This window comes from Cryptomeria japonica, chromosome 5, assembly GCF_030272615.1.
Source record: "Cryptomeria japonica chromosome 5, Sugi_1.0, whole genome shotgun sequence".
NCBI classification, from domain to species: domain Eukaryota; kingdom Viridiplantae; phylum Streptophyta; class Pinopsida; order Cupressales; family Cupressaceae; genus Cryptomeria; species Cryptomeria japonica.
In genome coordinates, this window is record NC_081409.1 from 123,844,193 (window position 1) to 123,860,636 (window position 16,444).

The 16,444-nt window shown below is 37.6% G+C and overlaps 1 protein-coding gene across 1 annotated transcript in view; it reads right to left on the minus strand.

Annotated features, from left to right (window-relative positions):
* The window catches only part of LOC131068386 (beta-galactosidase 8), a 133,430-nt gene that overhangs the window by 58,922 nt on the left and 58,064 nt on the right, over window positions 1–16,444 (minus strand). The window contains exons 8-11 of the mRNA XM_058003565.2: window positions 8,446–8,551; window positions 8,197–8,281; window positions 7,990–8,108; window positions 7,647–7,811 (exon numbers count right to left, since the gene is read on the minus strand). Of these exons, the coding sequence (XP_057859548.2) occupies window positions 7,647–7,811; window positions 7,990–8,108; window positions 8,197–8,281; window positions 8,446–8,551 (475 nt within the window). The remainder of the gene's footprint in view (window positions 1–7,646; window positions 7,812–7,989; window positions 8,109–8,196; window positions 8,282–8,445; window positions 8,552–16,444) is intronic.

Below are 16,444 nucleotides of genomic sequence, written 5' to 3' on the forward strand. Positions count from 1 at the left end.
GTTGAAACTCAATATAAAATTTTGATTATATGATTACCAAGTCCTCTCCTACACATGATAAACATAACAAAATCAACTTCTTCCGTAAGTGATTAAGTCTCACCATGATGTCACCAAGATTGTGAATTCCATCTTTTCATGGGAAACCTGTCAAAACAGAAGTCTTAACAGAAACTAGAGTTATATTTTTTCAGATTTTTAAGTACATATTTGGCCTCCAAATCATCCAATGGATTCAATGAATATTTCTTTAAAGAGAGAAATATTTACTCCATAAGAACTATTTTACCGGATCTGCCACGGGACTAGCCCGATTTAGGTCTGGTTTGAACCGGGTCGCAGTTGAGTCCAGTACCTACAAATTCAGGCAAGGTATGGTGTGGGGGAGTTGGGTTTGTCTAGGATGAATCCAAAGAGGATCCAAACAGATCCCAACAAATCCATATGGAACCCATCGAATTTATAATGGATTTTTAATTTCTTTTTTGTATTTTTATTTTCCGCCTTTGACTTTGACCTAGCACCCTAATGTCATGTCCCCTTTTCAAAATTAAAAGAACTAATAATGTTTTAAGTAGAACCCAATCATTCTATTTTCAAATGAGCAACATAAATATTATTATAGGTCATATGTAATGTTTAATAAATATTTTAACACTTTATTCAAATTGTAATTTGCAAAGGGCCTCTAGATGTATTATAAAATGTTTAAAGGCACATGAAAATTTAAATAAAAATAAAATAAAATAGATCTATTTTTTTTTGTCTTTTTTGTTTTCAAAACTTAATGGCAAAATGGCAATTTCTCTCTTGCTTCCTTCTAGAAACCACTTCTTCTTGAGCGAACTCTTTTCTTTATTCCCTTTTCAACCCTTTTCGCTTTATTCACTTTTTTACCTTGCCAACATCTTTCAAACTTTTTTATTTTCTCCAAACTTTCCTCTTCATGTTGGCGAATTGTTTTGTTTTGAGTTTTATTCCACTTTACCATCAGCAATGAATTGTTCTTTATTTCCTTTTTCTTCATTTGATCCAACACTTGGACAAATCATACTTCATTTTTTACTTTTATCTTTCCTTGTTGGGCGAATTGCTTTGTGTTTTTCCTCCTTGCTTTATTCACTTTTTCAACTTGCCAAAACTTGTTTCTCCTAGGGCGGACTTTGCACGTGATTAAGGAAGTTTTGGCCATGGCATGGGCGGACTTGATGTGTGTGCAAAGAATGTTTGCCAAGGGGAGGGGCGAACTTTGTATCTCACAAGGAAAACTTTCCCATGTCTCAAAAATTTTGACTCTTTCCCTTCTCCAAGTGCTCACCCCTAACCATTTTCTTATTTTCTTTCGTTTTTCATCCACTCCTAGGGCGGACTTCATGCTGCTTGGAGGAAGTTTCCTTAATGCCTTGGGCAGCCTTGATGTTGACTTGGAAACTTCATCCTTCCATAGGCAAACTTCATCTTGCTTTGGAAATTTTCCATCTTGGAGAGCAGACTTCATGTGGTCTTGAGGAAAATCTTCTATAGTTAGTCAAAAGTCTGAATTTTTCTTCCCAAGGTACTAATACTTAACCATTTCTCTCACTCAATCTTGGGCGGACTTTCAACTTTGCACATGGCCAAGGAAGTTTTCAATCATGCTTGGGGGGACTTTGCATGTGCACACGTATGATTGCCCACCTAGAGAGGGTGGACTTTGCATATGCCCACGTATAATATAGCATAGAGAGGGCGGACTTTGCATATGCATACATTTAATTTCACATGCCTTGGTCTTGAATCGAAAACTTTGTCCTTTCTTGATTTTGATTCTAGCTTGACCATTTTGCCATGATCTTCACCTTAACTTTTCAAGAACACATCTTCTAGATTCGAAAGATGTTTCATGCTTGTTGACGTGTTTTTTTATGACCACGTCAAACACAAAATAAAGTTGCCTAATGGTCACTTCACTCTCTCTTGATCAAAGTACGATTGCTTGCTAAGATTGCAAGAAGTTCAAACAATCGACTCCAAGGTTCCTTTATGCTACGGACGTGACTCAGTTGGCTGATGTGATTGCTGGTAATCCAAGGGGCCTTGCGTTTGCATCATTCTTTCACTTCTTTGGTGTGGCTGGAACTCCATCATCGAGTATGGCAATTCTGCGATGCTGCTGCTTCGAACGGACTAAACTGAACTGAAAATAAAGGAGAAAAGGGGTTTAGAAGGATCTAAATCTACTCCTAAGGGCAGTGATATCAACAATTAATGCTTTGGTGGACAAATTCCAAATAAACCAAGCTCTGCTTCGCCAAGATCAACTACAACTCCGCAAGAACCGGTGCAATCTTCTGGGGATGCTAGAGGATTTTCAAATCAAGAAAGTACATTTGAATACCCAAAAACGACGCAATCCAAACGACCATCCACAATCAAACTTAGCACAAATTTAGGGGGTTCAGGCTAACTTTACACTACAACTTACAATCAGCAAGATGCAAAAAGTATGAACCATGGAAATTCATCAAACACCATTACATTCTCCATTGAAATCAAAGCACTACACTACATCTACTCTAAGTGAGGAAGGTGAAACCATGCAAGTTTTGAAAAAATAACTTAAGTGGACACCATCAGAGAGCAATGTTTCACTGTTATTATCTCAAAACTTATCGCAACAATTTCATACAAGTCTCCCTCCTTTACAAATGAGGGGGGTCACCCCTTTATATAGGCCTCAGGCCATGATTACATGCAAACCCTAATTTGGGTTTTCCCTAAAAGATTCTCCACTCAAGATGCAACAAGGTGGAAATCTCCAATTAATAACCCATCATGCCCATATACAATTAATTCAAAAGTACCCAAAATAGCATCCATTGCGCATTAAATGCACCACCTCTTTCAAATTCGTCCAACATGCGTTGAATATTCATCCATGCAAAAATCACCCCATTATGTCCTAAATGCTCCATCATTTCCACATGCGGCGGCTGCATGCAAAAATAATCTACCATAAATTCAACGTGCAATGACCGCGTCACCATTTGGTCAAATATTCTGGCAATGAATGCGCCACCATACTGCCATGCATTCAATAGATCCTCGCCATGCAAGTGGACCTTGTCGTTGTATATCTGCTCCTACACATCTTGAATTGTTGGAGAGAGAAAATTTGATTCAGGAATAATTTTCTTGAAATCTCTTCAACTTTCCTTGCTTGAAGAAGGTTTTTCATCAATTCTGCACATTTCCTATTTTTTAGGAAAATTTCCAAATTAGGGTTCCATGGTCCAGGAGAGAAAATTCTCCTAAGAATCCAAATCTGTATAAATTTTGAAATTTGGATGTGATTTGATGCCCGAGAATGGATTTTTTTAAACTTTTCCTGGGGGAAATTTCTTGTTCAGTTCATCCCTGATTCCTTCCTTGCCAAGAAATTGTTTTTCCACCTTCAATTCATCCCGGCGTGGAATTCATGTTGTGAAGGAATTCTCCTTTGAAAAGAAATTTGTTCCTTACCCCTGAGGAAGGAAATTGTTCATACCTTAGCCAGTTTTCATGATTTCCACGAACTATGTCATGAAGGAAGGAATTTCCATCACTTCGTCAATTTTTTTTTTTCAGAATTTCTTCTTCTTGGGCACAATTCTTTCTCGAGGAAGGAATTTTTTTTGTGCTCTTTGAATTCATCACATTCGCAGGGAGCTTTTCGCCAATTTTCACATATCCTATTTTTTAGGAAATTTCCTAAAATTTAGGACCCGAGTCCAGGAGAGAGAGAATTCTCCCACGAGTCCAAATCTGCCAAAAAATTCGGATTCTAATAAGATTTGGTGTCTAAAAATGGAAATTTCAAAAAAATTCTCGAGGGGATTTCTTTTGCTTTTCATTCCTCCTTGACCCTTTGACTTTCATGCCTTAGACAAATTTTCAATTTTCAAGCTTAAGCATGGAATTCACCATGTCTTGAAATTTGATCATTTTCCAATCCTCCATGACCCCTCCATTTTGGCGTTGTGCTGAGTGTTTGGGCAGAATTTCACTATGGAGGAGGAATTTCATCAAATGTCGAATCCTCCATGACCCCTCCATTTTGGCGTCGTCGTGCTGAGTGTTTTGGCGGAATTTCACTATGGAGGAGGAATTTCATCAAATGTTGAATCCTCCATGACCCCTCCATTTTGGCGCCCTGCTGAGTGTTTGGGCGGATTTTGGCCATGAAGGAGGAATTTCATCAAATGCTGAATCCTCCATGACGCCTCCATTTTGGCACCCTGTTGAGAATTTGCGATGATTTTTCCAAACTTACAGAATTTTTCCGAGCTTTCCATTCCAATAGTGGACCTCCAGCACTCAACCATCTTCTGGCTTTCTTTGTCTGCTTTCTGGCTTTCCAGAATTAGAAATAGTTGCAAATGCCTGATCTTTGTCACCTTGCCCGAACGGTCCTGTCAGAACAAACTTTCCAAAAATAGAAACCTTCAAAGTGTCAATGTTAGACCCCTAGACAGGATATAGGAATGATTTACTATAAATAGAAACTTACTAAAAATAGTAAGTTTGATTTTTGGCAAAATGACGACATTTTGGGACTCAGTAAAATCCCTAAAAATAGGAACTTTCTAAAAATAGAAAGTTGCTCCATTTTCGCTGAACTTTCTTTGTCTGCTTCTAACTTTCCGGAATTAGAAATAGTTGCAAATGCATGATCTTTGTCACCTTGCCCGAACGGTCTTGTCAGAACAAACTTTCCAAAAATAGAAACCTTCAAAGTGTCAGCGTTAGACCCCTAGACAAGATATAGGAATGATTTACTATAAATAGAAACTTACTAAAAATAGTAAGTTTGATTTTTGGCAAAATGACAACATTTCGAGACTCAGTAAAATCCCTAAAAAATGGTAACTTTCTAAAAATAGAAAGTTGCTCCATTTTCGCTCAAATTTTACTAGGAGGTTCCTTGAAGGGTCCTGATTCCAGTCGTATGTTCATTTTTTCCAAAACCCTAACAGAAACCCCTAAAATCTAGGACAAAAGGCAAAAACCCTAAAAAAGGACAAAACAGGCCCTAGACTTCATCAAACTTGCTCAAACGAAAAGCAGATTAACTCCAAATGACCCTCGAACATGCGCAAAGTGGAGAGACTAACGAGATTGCCACCAAAACTCACAAAAAACCAAGACCAAACGACCAAAAGGGCCTAAAAGTTAGGGGGGTCCCTATCTGGGATGGGGTGATGTGTGATTAGGTCACAACAACGCTTGGTCCGTTCTAGATGAATTTTTCCAACCTGACACTTCCTTTGACCCTAAAACCATCAATGATCAAAAAAGCAAAAAACATCTTTAGAAAAAAGCAACTTCCTATTTTTAGAAAATAAAAAGCAAACCGAAAAAGCAAGTTCTCGGATTGGCCCCAAAATACCAAAAACAAAACTTTCTAAATTTAGAAAAAAGCAAAAAGCAAATTTCCTAAAAAATGCAAGTTGTTAGAATTGACCCCGGGAAATTGCGATTTTACTCCTTAGACCTATCTAAAGCCCATCTGTAACATTAGAATGTCTGTTGGACCACTTTTGCTCCTTATTGATTTCGATGACTACTCCAAATTTCGACAAACTTGACTCATTCGCAGAGGCGAGAGAAATCGAAGACAAAACCCTGAGACACTAAGACACAATCCAAAAAAAGGAAAACAAGGGGGTCCCCATTTGCAATGGGGCGATGTGTGAAAACGTCACAACAAGAAGATAATGGGACAGTTGCAGGTTTTGAGTAGCTACTTTCATGAGGAGGATTCACTATATTCAACCATAAAATAGATCATAAGTGTTAGTGTGAATAAGGTTTTGGACCTAGCAAAGGTACCTAATGTTTTCACTAGTTCATAGCGAGGAAATAATTCATATGGCTTAAGTCTACTTAGGTCTTAGGTCTCATTCTATAAGTTAGTTATAATGGGGCCATGTTCACCTCATTTACTTTTAATTACCTAGGCATTTAATATTTGCATTAGGTATTTAATACTTGTCTCATGTTATTTTTTCTTACTACATCTCGCCTTGCCCTTATAAGCAAGAAATCTAATGTATATTTTCATGTCCATTCTTCATTCAAAATCAAGCAAGCTATTCTTTTCATTTTCTCTCTTGTGGAAGTCATTTTGGTCTTGCAAGGTCACTAAAGATGTAGAGGAGTCACCAATCAACTTCTATATGTATCAGAGCTTCAATTTTGAAGACTCCTTCCCAAAATTGAGGATGATTTGGTATTCTGCCTCTGTTGGGTGCAATTTGGGGCAAAACATTCAGTCAACTAGTGGGTAGCCTTATCTATCTTATAGCCGCTAGACTTGACTTGAGCTATGTTGTGAATTACATTTCCAAATTCAAGACAATACCTACGGCAAAAACATTGGGTTGCAGCAAAGAGGGTGTTAAGATATGCAAAAGGGACACTCGACTTTGGCATTCTATATAGCAAAAGCAAAGATCCTAGGCAGGTTAGGTTCACAAATTTAGATTAAGAAAAATCTATTGATGACAAGAAGCCAACTTCTAGGTATGTTTTCAATGTTGTTACCAGTGCAGCCACAAGATCCAATGAGAAGCAGCAAAAAGTAGCTCTATCCTTGACAGAAGCAGAGTATCGAGGAATAGTCAAAGAAGCATGTGAAGCAGTATGGCTACAGATGATGGTTTCAGATATGCAAATGTCTCAAGCAAGGCCTTCACCCTTGTATTGTGACAATCAAGGGGTGTTGAAGCTTGCCAAGAATCCATTCTTCAATAAGCATACAAAACATGTAGAGCCACATTGTCATTTCATACAGCAACTTGTAGAAGACACATCAATGATGTTGAAGTATGTTCCAACTAAGGACCAGATTGTAGACATTCTTACCAAGTCTTTGAGTCTAACCAAATTTGTAAAATTTTGAGATAAGCTCGATGTAGTTGATAGATTGACCATAAGCGAGGGTATTAAAATAATATTGTAATATTAAGTTATAATGGTCAAATAAAGTGTTAGCGTAGTCTTCAGAAATATTCTTTATTCTTTTAGTTTTTATCTACTTTTCTTAGTAGTTGATTTTATTCTTATTGGATAAATCATTTGTAACCCTTATTTAAAGCGACTTTGCCCCTTTTGTTAATAAAAATATCGAATATCTTGCTAATCATTCTCTATGTCATCACTTTTCGTAATATTAATAAATAACCCATGAACCAGACACACAATAGATGACTTATTTTTAATTTTTTCAATCACACAAATAAATTGCCCGAAAAATAAGACGCAAGCACAAAAAGATAAACAGGTACCACAAAATCCTGCTAAAAATAGCATCCAAACTATGCTAACAACAGGTACTGCCGGTGCATCATTCATGCCTAAACATAGAAGATTTAATTCTCTTAAAATATGCCTAGTTTTTTTTATTTTCAATTTTTCAGCACTCAAAAAAAAAATCTTATGGGGGACCAAAAAGTTAACAGCCCTTTCGAAACCCAACAAACTAATTCCAGAAAGATTATAAATTTTCATAAATATAAGCCTCAAGAAGCTAGAAGCATAGAATTGTCCACTTGAAAAATTATTGAATGCCAAACAAATGAATAACTTTCATCCAAAGAAAAGCAACTTAAAGTTCAGAAGCTCACTTTTGCAGTATTGAATGCCACATTTTGGCAATCAGCAAGTATACTAACTGACCATGCTGGAAGATCATATGTCAAATTCTGGAAGTTCACCTTCACATCAGCTTTCGAATCCCTGTTGGAAAGAAATGCTGCACAAAGTCCTGCTTCTCCACTATAAACATGTGCCTACAATGCCACAAAGCATGTCTTATACAGTCATATTCAAACTTTTAGTATCAAGACAAGCATAATGCATCCATTCACCCAATTATCTTCAAATATTATTTTTCCCAATATAAACGTCTTTGATGAATTGTTATACATCTTTAGAAGCACCAATATAAACATCCCCAATTACAAGTACCTCTTGTGAAGGACCCAATGAGAGAATTTCTGGTCTTCCATATAGTACAGCATCACTACAGAGCTTAATTGCTATATTTAAATTTTTAAGGTGTGTCCATTTAGGTTCTCTGGGGATGCCTGAGTACATGAACAAGAACATGTGGATGAACTGATGTATGATTTGAAATAAGTGACAATTACAAGAGGAAGATGAATTGTTACTGACCATACTCATCTATAGGTGCATCATAATCATAGCTTGTTGTGATAAATGGCCCTCCTGATCTTCCAAAGTTTGTCCCTCCATGATACTAGAATGCCAACGTTAAAGATAATGATATTAAAGTGCAGTATACAATATATGTAAATGCATTTTCTGTATTGTTATATAAGTTCATTCTATCGCCCAACCTTTTACAACAAATACATGGTAAAAAACTACATACTGCCCAGGTGGATGCATGTAGATCCATACCATATAATAGTTTACAAATGTGCCATTTTTCGCAAAGAACCTTGCAACAGCATATGCAATATCTTCTACTGGTCTGTGAGGCATTGAGCCTCCGAACACCTGAAACCTATTTTAAAAAAGCATACTCTTGTTGGTGAGAATTGTGGACAATATTTCATCCATCAACTGACATTGTATGATGTACTCAAATGCACAAGAACATTTAAACTTTGAGTCTTTAGAAACTTACAGAAAATAATATAAATTGAATTTGCAATAATGGACAGTAATTGTAGGCAATACATAATGAACAATAGCATTACAAGAAGCTAGAAATAGCAGCATCCAGAGCCAAGAGAATGCTGATGGGAATTATAAGGAAGGCTATAGGAATAACCCATGGTGAGGCATTTAATACTAGCACAATATGGAAATAATACAACTTTCAAAAGTTATATTGCAGTTATAACAATACAGTCATTGGGAATTCGCATGAATACCATAAGATACAGAGCTAGGTTTTGTTGCTTTAAATTATTTTTCTGGTGATTTATACACTGCAAATTGTTTTTAAGTCAAGCATAAAGTGTAACATTGAGGAGACTGTAATCTAAAGATTAGTTGAGGAGACTGTAATCTAAAGATTAGTAATGAGCCCTAAGGGTTGGGTTGAACAAGCTTGTTCCATTGACTAACATGAACTGATCACAATAAATTGTTATCCACCAAATTTAGAAAGCATAACTCGGACAAATTCTTCAAAAAAAGAAGCACTAATATATATGGACAATATTCAGCAAAAACCAAGTAGAATTTGTCGACACTAAGAACTGTCAGTCACAATTAATTGTTATCCATCAAATTTAGAAAATTAAAACTAATATCTAAACCCTAATATCTATGGACAATCTCCAGCTAAAACCAATCAGAATTTTTCAGAACAAAGAACTGTCAATATTGGCATAAACCCTTTAAATGGGCAGTATCTCATGTAAGTGCATGCCATGAACAATCTCAAATTTTTAAAACAAATATTTAAACGAAAAAATAGAATGGCCAACCAGCAAATGCATGCCATGAACCTTCTCTAATATCTTTTGCAGATGCATATCATACAATATGACCACTAAACTTTAACATAAGCTATGTTATTAGCTGTAAACTTTATAGTCCAAGCATCTATTATGAACATACCCAAGCCTTGGAATTTTAGAATAATAACTAATTTTTCAAGAATACAGCCTTCCAAATAGTGTATAATGACATTGACCACAAGACCTATGAACACAAAATGGTCACCACACATAATGTAATGATTAGCCTTGACATTGTAATGGGTAATGAAACCTTCAAGAAACAACACAAGTGTGAAAAAAGTAGACAACTGTGAAACATGCATCTCAAAACAAAGAAAATACATGTTGTTGTTCTCCATTTTGAAAACTTTTGTTTCTTCTCTTTAAAAGTGAAAGCTACTGCCTCTGTGCTGCAATGGAAGAGAATAACAAAAAGTTTGAAATAAAGACAACAATATGAGGTTCCAAATGAGGAAACCTCCTACACTTTAAGCCTTTAATAGCTTGGGTAGGTGAACCCTTTTAAGACTATTTTCTTACGAATATAGCAAAAGGTTTACAGAAAACTAGTGTAAATTCCTGTAAACTTTCCTTTTTGACTGGGACAACTAAAACATAAATGGAAAGTTGATTTGATCTCTTGAAAAGGATCACAAAATGCACCTAAAAACCAACAGGTAAACCAGTGCCTTATCTGGGCAATAGAGTCATCTACAACAGACTGCAACCTGACAAAAGAAACTTGTACACAAATCACAAGTTCCTGATCTAACAACTCTGAATATGCCTGACATATACAGAGTCCTAATCTGAACCAGACATCATCATCAAATCTACACCAAAATTACTGATATCAATGACTTTGTTCAAAGTATATTTATATTTTCCTCCTTGAGAAAAAGACTAAAAACAACTTCATTAGATGCCTAGCAAATCATTCAAATAAACAATCCTTGATTATTTAAATAGAATGAACATCAGTACAATGACATAGAGACAATACAAGTCTGAATTTAAATTCTCTGGACTTTATATTTCATTCCTCTGTCAAAAAGGTTACAAGTACATCATATCTGACTCAGAAATTGCTAAGAAAATGGCCTGTATTGATTTTGTCAGAGTTTAGCTACAAAATTTGTGACCCCTTTTTCTAGGTAGCCTTGGTATCCTTTTATAGAAAATCAAGATGCAACAAGCTTCGGACTACCTAAAAGAAAACTCTTACCCTAACTATCATTTACTCCAAAAGTTACATTGTTGTACCATTGAAGTTGAGGGAGAAACATAACTTTCTTTCTAGGACGCGTGCTTCATTAATTCACTGGTCATTTAGTTGGAAAGTGGCCAAAAGGGCAGGCTCCTATTACCCAAAATCGGTTACAACAACTGACAGCTTCATGATGCTAGTGTATTGTCTCATGCCAGAGCATTGATGGGCTCTTCCTAAGAACACACACAGCCGCGCACCATTATGTTCTCCACAAATCTCCTTGAATACCTCTCACCAACTTTTTACTTCGAAACAATGTCGGATGGAACTTGCACGCCTCTGCCATTAATTCTTTTGAATATTTAAATTTTGGTGCCAACAGATCAGGAAGGCCTTCTTTCTGGGCACCTTTCCTTTAGTCGCTATGTCACGGCGTTTAAAGTTCGAACGTATTTCCATTGCGGTATAGCGACAACCATCCGATCATGGAAAACTAGCACGCCCTTTAACTTTCCTGAGTAACTCACTCAAAACAGGCCCCACCACTTGGTCGTTGATCCGCAAAGACTAAAGGTCAGGCAACTTCGCATAGCGGCATAGCGACAATCGTCGGATCACCTATCAATCGCTCGATCTTTAAAACCTTTGAAAACTTAACCGCTACCACTAGTTGTCTGTCGTAACCGCTCGCCTTAACTACAAGCTTTAACCACTGTCTGGGCCCGCCGCTAGTGGTTTGTCGCCATGTCGCAAGGAATAACCATCGCGCACCTTTGTGTTGCGGTATAGCGACAACTGTGGATCTGCATCGAACCTGTCCGATCATTAACCATTCTAACCCTCAAAACGGGCCCCTTATCTATTTCACTTGTCGGCAGACCCCTACCATGTGTCACCTCTAGATTGGCTTTTGGATCCACTTACTTGCCACTTGGACCTGCCACTGGACTTGGGCCCACCTGGGTTCTTCTACACTCTGTCGCGTGGCACATCCTAATTCGTTCTGAGCCCACCTGGACGGCCACCTAAACTGCCACCTCGCCAGTCGCTATGTCGCGGCAGATAACTGGCGAGCTTCTTTCCATTGTGGTATAGCGACCACCATTGGATCTTTCACATCGTCGTCCGATCTTCCTTGATCTACCCGACCTTTACCTTGGCTGATCTGCTCCCTTTTGCCGCGTGTCACCACGTGTCAGGCACTGGTTCGCTCATGAGATCTGCCTGGGCACTACCCGCTAACCGCCAGGTGTCTTTGGTTCTGTTGACTTGTTCGATTTTATTCTTTCGGCCAAACTTCCTCCCTCGGCGAGCTGTTCACATGTCTCATCGATACTGCAGTTTCATCGATACTTTTTACTTTATCGGCGGGACCAGTTCTGATTTCTTCGATGCACCTTATGTTGATGGAACTGATGCTTTCGGTGAATCCTTTTAGAGATCCATTAAAGCCACGATCTGTTTGATAAATCACCCTTTGGTTTGTCTGTGCATCCAGCTGGTCACCATCTAGGCGCCACCTAACGCGAGGGTATTCATTCCGGGCACTTCACAACCGCGGTACAGCGACTGTCATGGATAGCCCCGAAATTTCACTCCACCGTTGATCTTCCTTGGATCTGTCATTGGATCTCAACAATCTGCTCGATTTTTAACTCGCCCCTTTTCTGCAAGTGCTTTGTCGCCAAGTCGTGGTGAGTATTCGGCAGGCATCTTTCTATCGTGGTATAGCGACCACCGTCGGATCATCTGCGATCACCGTTGATCTGCCCAACTTGCTCGCTGGTTAATTTGCCCTCCTACTGCAAAATTTGGGCGCTTTGAGATGCACGCAGGGGGGCCCACCAGATCGCTGAGCGGCTCCTGTCAAAAGCCCGTAAGCTTTGACACTAAGGATATATGCGGCTTTGCTTTTAAATATTAAAACTCTCCTCCCCACCACCAATGTGGGATAAATGCTTCTTCATGCCTAGCGACTGAAATTGCTTGGAAGTTTCAAAACCCTTTACGCTCGCCAAGATGCATTTGCTTGGAAGCTATAATTATCTCCTCCAACGCCAAATTGGGGGGAAAGTAGACTTTCTACCCGCCATTGCATTTGGTTGAAAATTTGAAATGCCTTTACTCTTCACAGGCACGCGAGGAGAAGATGTTGGCTTCATTTTACCCTTCTTTGAAATGGGCCTCTCAAATTGACTCAAAATCTTATGAGTCCCAACACATGTGGTAACAGATTTTTTCTATCTATTTATGTTTATGAAGATTTGAAATTTTGATATGTAGCAGTGAAATAAATATTTTCAAATACTCAAATAAAATCATACTGTTTTGAACATTATACAAAATGAGAACAAATAAAATGGCCTCAATACTTTTTGTTTTCTTAAAGCTTAACATTTTTGAACAAAAAATAATCAATATCAAAGTACTCACTATATTTACTTTTTTTAAATGGCCTTCACTATTTGTTTAACAGTGAAAATGGAGTGCCAAAACTCGCCAATGTCTTAAAAGGCGACTTAAGTTTTCTACAGAATCACATCATTCCATCTTGAGTATCCATGTACAACTGCTTCAAAATAAGCTTATTTGTCAACTTCAAATATAAGATATTATCAAATCAAAATTAATGTATGAAAATTTTCAAACCACATTTTGAGCATAACTATATGGAATTGGCAGCCTTAGTATATGCAAAGAGATTATGACATAAGTGCTTTGATTAGGAACGGTCAATGCTGCTTAACAATTTGTAACAGATCTGATGTAATCCCATAAATCTCTAAGCTTTGAACTCAATTTTTGGGACCAACCACTTAATAATTGCCTCTGTTTTAAGTAGATCTACTACAATCAATTGTATAGAGATTACCAGCCCCAAAATATTGTACTCATCTAGGGGGTTTTCAATATTTACTAAGAGGATTTGCTGAAATAAATGCACAAAAAAATGTAGGTTTAAAAGTTCCTTCGCATAAATTTTCCGCTCTGCCATAGAAACGTTGGAAATTATTTGAAATTTTGATAAGTGCTATTGAAATGTTCAGGATATAATTAACAAGAACCTCTAAATTATATGGAGTTGCCATTTGGTAATAGAACTTTTGAAAATATCTCAAAAAGGTCCAACATATTGTAGTGTTGTGAATTGTAAACCCTTTACAATTCCACACTCTTTTTTTGGCCCTTGCTTTATTGTGCCTCCTCCTAGGTCATCTTCAGCCTATTTTGGTATCATCTCATCCAAACTGTCATCATACGCTCATGACGTAACCTGATCCAATGTCCTGGGCCTATCCACTCTACAACCATTTTTAGTTTGCCCTTTTATGGGTGGACTATGGCACCTAGCATCATATTCCATCCAAAAGGGGCCCAAATTTGAATATGTCGAAGTGCCAGTTCCTTCCATTTGTGGTCTAATCCCGATATTTTGATATGACTATTGGAAGTCAACCTAAATGTGAAAATACCTTGAGAATCCTATATAAAGGCATCATCTTTAATTCATTTGATCATCTTTCATAATCTAGCAATTCTATTTCAAGTCCCAATTCCTTCATTCAAGAGCAGACCTAAGTATAAGAAACATCAAGCTATAGCAACTTATCCTCAAGTATGTTTCCATGATGGATTTTGTTATGATATATCATGTTATTGCATCAACACTTGGAGGACTTATCTAAAGAGCATTGCATCACCACCATTATCAACTCTAAGGTATAATCTTCTCAATTCAAAATTTCATTTACAATTTAGCCTCTACCCTACTATGGGTAAGCTCTCTTTCTCATCATCATAGCTCTTGTGGAGGTGGAGACACCAACACAAGGTTTGACTTAGGCAAGCCCCTATACAACACAACATTGTATGTGTGTGTGTGTGTGCAAGTTATAGATCTCACAACATAAAGTTGTAGGTTTGTGTAGAGCATACTGTGACACACGGTTCCAAACTTCAAACAAGTAAAAAGCCTAAGACTAATCCGGTTAGCACCATTGTCCTACTAATTTGACTTGAAATTTGGAGGATTTGCAATTCTGAGTTTTCTAATACCAAATCTAGGACTATCTGACGCTTGGACACCTATTTTGGCTAAGACACCTATCTCCATAGTCCAACTTCTGGATGGTGTTTTTTGTGCATCATATAACACAAAATGAAATACTAAGTATTCTATCCTCTCTTGAACAAAGACTCTCACTAAGTATACTATCCTCTCTTGAACAAAGACTCCCAAGTGCTAAACTGTGTGATCAAATGAGACAACTCCAAGGTTCCGAATGTCAGGTCTTAACAACCGCTTAGATAGACTCAGTGTGTTTAATGTGATATTGTTGGAATCACAAGGTGAACTTACGTTGAATCTTGAATGCTTTGAATGTTGTTGGAATGTGGAATTCCACTTAACTTAATAAAGAGTAAAAGGGATATGGTTTAGGAAGCTACTCTAATCCTAGGAATGTAAGAGCAATGGACATTCTTTGATGAAACTCAACTAAGCTTTGCTTTGACATGCAGTGAACATCTCCACAAGGGCAATGCGATCTTCTTGGGATAGCTAATGATTTTCAAATCACCACTACAAGCATAGACACCTTCAAGGTGAAGCATATCGATGAAGGAGTAGAGATTGAAGCTAAGCTAGGCTAAGATGGATCCAATTGACTACCCAAGGCACTTTACAATCAACAAAGTGTTAGTAGAATGGATGTACGAATTTCACCATAGATCATGCACAAAGTTCTTCCATTCATCTAAACAGCATGAAAATTGAATGAGAAGTAGAGACCATGCAAATTGTTGAATCAACATATGAATTTCACTATATCTTCAATGAAGTTTACATGCTTCTTACAACAAAGTCTTGGCAACAATTGTTGCCTTCTCTTCCTACTCTACTCTAACTATCTACTATCAAACTATTCTTGAACTATGAACTATTAACCTTTACAAATGAAAGAGTAGAGCATTATATAGTGCTCTCATTACAATGAAGGGCCGGGATCAAATCCTCATCGATGGCCAAGATTGAAAGATAGAAACCTGATTAGGGTTTGTTACACCCATTACAAGGCATTTAATGCTTGACCAATGATAGATTTACAATAAAATGGACACATGTCCTTTGACTGATTGACCAGTAGATGATGAGGGTAGGTACATCGAACTTTGTGCCCATATGTAGTAGTTACCTGCCTCGTTAAATGAGCTAGGTGCAATGAATCTAGACGCCTTATCTTGAAATGATGAATGGCTAAGCAATGACTGGGTGAAACCTTAGATTGCTTGATCTTTGGAAGTCATCACAAGTTGGTGAATGAGTCATATCTCGTGATACTCAACATTTCCAAGCACCTATGGTGAAGAATGGAATGATGGTGGGAGATACTCCCAAATTGCAACATCTTCTAACTTTGATTAACTCTTTTGAAACTATCTCTTGTCTTGATCACCTCCACCCTAGAGCTTCCATCTTGCTATACTGGTAGTGATTCTTGGATTTCCGGAGGAAAATCAAGATTGTGCAAAATTTCTTCCTTGAGTGCTTGATCTTCCTTTTACAATGTTGTCTTCATCATGCAGTGGAAATCCTTTATTTTGAGCTCAGAGTTTTCTTGTGCTCTCCTTGATCTCTTCTCCTTGCATTGTAGTGCTTTGTGTTTGATTCTTCGAGCCTTGATTCACCCTCTTGCATGTGAGTGATGTTCCTTCCACGCCTTGAAGTCTTGAC